This window comes from Dipodomys merriami, unplaced genomic scaffold (genome assembly GCF_024711535.1).
Source record: "Dipodomys merriami isolate MVZ:Mamm:240054 unplaced genomic scaffold, mDipMer1.0.p SCAF_6, whole genome shotgun sequence".
In the NCBI taxonomy this organism is placed as follows: Eukaryota; Metazoa; Chordata; class Mammalia; order Rodentia; family Heteromyidae; genus Dipodomys; species Dipodomys merriami.
In genome coordinates, this window is record NW_027206179.1 from 23,315,853 (window position 1) to 23,321,852 (window position 6,000).

The 6,000-nt window shown below is 41.0% G+C and overlaps 1 protein-coding gene across 1 annotated transcript in view; it reads left to right on the forward strand.

Moving 5' to 3' along the window:
• The window catches only part of Uggt2 (UDP-glucose glycoprotein glucosyltransferase 2), an 89,490-nt gene extending 84,738 nt beyond the window's left edge, over positions 1–4,752 (forward strand). Inside the window, exons 38-39 of the mRNA XM_070002728.1 lie at positions 1,247–1,373; positions 4,166–4,752. Of these exons, the coding sequence (XP_069858829.1) occupies positions 1,247–1,373; positions 4,166–4,188 (150 nt within the window). The 3' untranslated portion in view covers positions 4,189–4,752. The remainder of the gene's footprint in view (positions 1–1,246; positions 1,374–4,165) is intronic.
• The last annotated feature ends 1,248 nt before the right edge of the window (positions 4,753–6,000 follow it).

A 6,000-nucleotide genomic window follows, 5' to 3' on the forward strand; every position in this document is an offset into this window, starting at 1 on the left:
TAGTGCTGGATATTCTTCGGGGGCTGTGTATTCATAATGGGCATCTTGACTACTATACACTCATTGGTACAAGTATCCCGCTAGTCCACATTCAGGGCAGCTCAGATCTTCAGACCTCGCCAAAGCCCCCTGAGGCAAGATGCAATGGTAGACTACAGCACCGAGTTACAGAAAACAGACTGTAGCACCAGCAAACCAAAGAGAGCATCAGTTTGCAAATCATTTCTGGCACCATTTTAAGGAGGAAATATTTCCATAATTTTTATTAAAAAATTGCCTGTAAAGTTGTCTTTTGTAAGAAAATGCTGTTTTCCATTACTATAAAAATATCTCTGGGGGGCTGGGAAGGTGGCTGAGTGGTAGAGCGCTTACCTTGCATGCCAGAGGCCCTGGGTTCAATTCCTCAGCACCACATAAGAAAAAATCCGGAAGTGGCGCTGTGGCTCAAGTGGTAGAGCGCTAGCCTTGAGCTGAAGAGCTGAGGGACAGCACCCAAGCCCAGAGTTCAGGCCCCACGACCAGACCAAAAAAAAAAAAAAAAAAAAAAAAAGCAATTAAATGTTACTGAACTAAGAGATTATATTGTTTTAATTTCTTTTGCAAGATGAACAAAGATAAACCCTCACCCAGCACAGTCCCCTGGCAGGTGCAGGTCTTAGCGTGAGGAAAGGTGGAGTTGGAGCCCGGCAGAGGTTCCAGTTCCTGTGCTTTTCTACTGTGTTACTGTGTTGTAAAGCAGATGGTCTGCCATGTTCGCTCAGAGATGGTAATGTCATTACATCTTTTGTCAAACTGTGCAGAATTGTTTACCACATCTTATGAACTATCAAATTCTTTCCACATGATTTTTAAATGTCTGATAAGGTATTTGCATTAAGCAGTAATTACGCACGTAATTTATTTTATTTTTTTCTGTGCCAGTCCTGGGGCTTGAACTCAGGGCCTAGGCACTGTCCTTGAGCTTCTTTTGCTCAAGACTAGCACCACTTGAGCCACAGAACCACTTCCAGCCTTTTCTGTTTATGTGGTTCTAAGGAATTGAACCCAGGGCTTCATGCATGCAAGGCAAGCACTCTACCACTGAGCCACATACCCAGTCTGAACATAAATTTTGAGTCGTCATTTCATTAGCTATGCTAAATTTTCATTATGTTAAGTACATAGGCTTTGCTTTTGATAAAATGTATATTCTACTGGTCATCTTGAAATATGACTTTTCACTAACAAAACTTGTTTAAACTTGCAGTGCAATAATCCCAAGACTAAAGAACCCAAACTAAAAGCTGCTGTCAGAATTGTCCCAGAGTGGGTAGAATATGATACAGAAATACGACAATTATTAGATCATCTCGAAAACAAGAAGAAAAACACAAGTAAGTCATCATCCTGCAGTTACATCTGAATCATATGGTGCATTAATTAGATCAGAATATATCAGACTTGTTTATTAGTGATCAAATGATTGTCAGAATTTAAGAAAATTGGTAGCTTCATTAACAATTTCATTTTATGTAGTCTAAGCTCACAAACTTCTGCTGTAATGCATGTTAATTAATAATGAGTTTCATTAGTTCATTCATTAATTTGGGGGTTGAGCCCCAGGTCTCATGCATGACAAGCAAGCTTTCTACCACTGAGCTACACCCTCAGTCCCATTTATTCTCTGTGACTTTAAACTCATAGATTAAAACAGAAAGAAAATCTATTCCCCATGATAGAGCTTCAGCTCCTATCATTTATAAAAATAGGTAATATAACATTAGCTTCCTGACACAGAAAGAGTTAAAAAGCAAAAGAACTGTCAATTTAACATTATTCTGATTTTCACAAACATGAAAATATAAGCAGACCTTGAAAAAAAATTTTTTAAGGCTTTATCAGGCTCACTAAAAATGTTACCTCCTGGGCTGGGAAGGTGGCTCCGTGGTAGAGCGCTTGCCTTGCATGCCTGAGGCCCTGGGTTTGATTCCTCAGCACCACATAAGCAAATAGAAAAAAGCCGAAGTAGCGCTGTGGCTCAAGTGGTAGAGTGCTAGCCTTGAGCTGAAGAGCTGAGGGACAGTGCCCAGGCCCAGAGTTCAGGTCCCAGGACCGGACCCAAAAAAAACAAAAAAGTTACCTCCTGTGTTCTAAAATAATCTCACGCCAGGTACCACTGGCTCACGCCTGTAACCTAGCTACTCAGGAAGCTGAGATCTAAGGATCACAGTTCAATGCCAGCCCAGGCAGGAAAGCCCGTGAGACTCTTATCTCCAATAAACCACTCAGAAAACAGGAAGTAGCACTGTGGCTCAAGCTGAAGAGCTGAGGGACAGCGCCCAGGCCCAGAGTTCAAGCCCCACGACCAACTCTCCCCACCCCCCCAAAAAAGACAAAAAAAAAAAGATTAAGCACATAATCCTTGAGTAGTTCAGAAAAGAATTTCCCCAGTGCCAGTTGCCGGTGGCTCACGCCTGTAATCCTAGCTACTCAGGAAGCTGAGATCTGAGGATTGCAGTTCAAAGCCAGCCCAGGCAGGAAAGGCCATGAAACTCTTATCTCCAATAAACCACCAGTGGTGCTGTATCTCAAGTGGTAGAGCGCTAGCCTTGAGCTGAAGAACTGAGGAACAGCGCCCAGGCCCAGAGTTCAAGCCACATGACCGACAAAAAAAAAAAAAAAATTCCTAGTATGTGGAAATTCTAAAGTTACAAGATGATCACTGGGTGGCGATGGATCATGCCTATAATCCTTGCTACTCAGGAGCCTGAAATATGAATGAGGATCATGGTTCAAAGCCAGCTCAGGCAGAAAAGTCCCCTTGAGATTCTTATCTCTAATTAACCACTTAAAAACCTGTGGCGCTCTAGTGGCTTATACCTGTAATCCTAGGAGCTCAGTAATATGAGATCTGAGGGTTGTGGTTCAAAGCCAGCCAAGACTCATCTCGAATTAACCAACAGAAAACTAGAAGTGGCGCTGTGGCTCAAGTGGTAGAGGCTCACCTTGAGCTGAAGAGCTTAGGGAAACCATGCCCAGAGTTCAAACCCCATGACGACAAAAAAAAAAAAAAAAAAAGATGGTGGCACTGCAGCTCAAGTTGTAGAACGCTAGCCTTGAGCAAAGACAGCACCCAGACTCTTGAGTTCAAGCTTCACGACAAACAAACAAAAACAAAAAAACATTCATCTATTCAAAAAATAAGAACTTAATTGCCAGGAACAGGTAGCTCACGCCTATCAGGAGGCTAAGATCTAAGGATCATGGTTCAAAGCCAACCCAAACAGAAAAGTCCCTATGAGACTTTTATCCCCAGTTAACCACTCACAAACCAAAAGTGGTACTGTGGCTCAAAGTGGTAAAGCATGAGCCTTGAGTTAGCTCAGGAACAGCACCCATTAGACTTGTATGGTGCTTATGTCTATGTTAGAATGTTCTAGCCTCATGGCTTACATGAGGACTATATATATGGTCTTCTCTTTGTTGTCCCACAGGATACTTTGTACATTTTGAATCTATGAAATCTATCAACCTATCTATAATCATTTACAAATATGGGGGGTGAAAAAAAAAAGAAAAAAAAAACAAATATGGGGGGTGCACACTTCAATCCTGGGGCTTAAACTCAGGGCTGAGCTTTTTTGCATAAGTCTAGGGCTCTGCAACTTGAACCACAGCTCCACTTCCAGCTGTTTGCTGGTTAATTGGAGATAAGAGCCTCACAGACTTTCTTGCTGGGCCTGGCTTCAAACTGCTATCTCAGCCTCCTGAGTAGCTAGGATTACAGGCATAAGACACCAGCTAGCATTTATTAATTTTAAACCATATCAGGTTCTAATACTGAAGTGGGTTTGTATTATGGTTTCTAATTTTGTTTCGTAAGTTTATATTTGTGATCTATATAGAATCATAGAGATAACCAAGATATCTCTGCTCTCATAAATTCATGATAATCTCACATTCTAGAAAAGAAAAAAACATATCATCATGGCACAGTATAATAGGTACTAAAATGTACAAAGAACTGTTCTCATGTCACATAATGTATAGATAGTACTCAACTATAGTACTCAACTAACAAGATCCTCAATAAACTCCTGAGCTGAAATTTTACATATAAAATTAGCTTAAATGGGTGACATATATAAGATTTCAGGAATTAAATATAAACTTTCTTTTCTTACAGTTTTGGCACATGATGAACTCTAGCACTGGTTTCTATAAGAAGATGGAAGTATGACAAGAAACCTGCCACCGTCTGGGGAACTGGAGAACTACTGCTAAGAATAGTAGGAGGTTTCATTAAGAACAGTGACACATTTTTCAATTTTAAAAAAAATTGCTTAAAATACATACACTTAACATATAGAAGTTTATCTAAGAAGTGACCACTTGAGTGCTTACAACTAGATGGTTACTCTTTCCTGTTTACAACACTGGATTTTCACCAGTTCAAGTTAGTTCTTTCCAGATAGAAGGTATCTGACTAGCAATCTCTCATGGGTATTGATCAAACCACGTGCATACACCTTTTTCACATTTCTTCAAGAAAGAAAAAAAAATTCATGGTTATCTCAAATAAGAATACTTCTATCATTTTTAAATGTAAATAATATTCTGTCACTTAGTTGTCTTAAACTACATGAGGTTTTAATCCTTGCTCTATATTGTTTTTAATCCTTCTATTTCATAAAATAATATTCCATAGTCATGTGTATATGTATTCTTTTTTGAAAGAGGATTGGATATTTAATAAAAAGCCAAGTATGTATATGATTGGCTTTCTGGTTGTTTCAATAGATTAATAATAAATATTTTTAAAGTATTCAAATATCTCAGGATCATAGGATTTGGGGACCAAATACCCTCTCCATCCCCTAAAGAATGAGAAAAGCGTAACTGTTTCAAAAGCTATACATAAGATTCTATTGAAAAATAGTTTGATAAACATAGGAGTTTAGTAGTTGGCCCGTGTGCTAGCTGCCCAATAATGGCTCTGTCACAGAGAGCCTTAGGAGAGCACCAAACCTCCAGGCCCATTGTCCTCTTTCTCTGCCTGTAGACAAGCTAGTTCACATTGGAACAGGGTCTCTGCACAGAAGCTGTTTCTCTTAGTTTTCAGGACTAGGCAACACAGCCGAGTATTTGAAAAGTAATTGTTCATCAGCCTTCTGTTGTTACAAAATGCCTGAGATAAATAAAGGAGGAAAGGTTTGTTTCTGCTCATGGTTTTTGCCCATGGTGGCTTAGCCACATCGCTTTGGGCCTATGGCAGCATATGGCAGAGGCCTCATGGCTGCTGGGCCAGAAGAGAAGGGGACTGAGACGCCCACAGCACCTAAGGGCAGCACTTCCCCGTAGCCTAACTTCCTTCCACCAGGCTAAACTCCTGGAAGTGTCCAGTACCTCACAGGGAAGGCTTTTGATTAGCATATGGGCCTTTAGGGAACATTTAAGAACCAAACTACAGGAAGTGGAGCTGTGGCTCAAAGTAGTAGAGTACTAGCCTTGAGCAAGTGCTCAGGGACAGCACCCAGGCTCTGAGTTCAAACTTCAATACCCTTTCCCCAGCAGCAACTCTATCAAATCTCTCAGCTTCTCCCTCTCCAGTTACTCTCCTTATTAAGCATATGCCTGCAATAAAACCGTGATCCACACATGTATGGCCAGTCTGTGCAGTTGGAGACTGAGTGTACAAGGTTGTGCAAAGGAATTTAGAAAGCCTGAGTTCTGGTGATGTGATCTATAGTGCAGTGAAGGGCTAATACCCTTAATACCAATCCAGAATTGCTCAGTGAATACTTATGTATCTGCCCTGCTTCCTGATGGCTATTCACACAGCATTGCCGCTGTATCAGGTAGCAGCTTTGCTAGGCCTACTTTTCTTCCTCATATCACGTCTAGAGTAAGTTTCCCCAGACCAAGTCCCATGCTGGTGGCAGACCCCCATAGGGCATGCGACTGTGCACCTGGCAAGGGGCCGCACAATGACAGAAGTTGGGACTACAAGGCACCAGTACT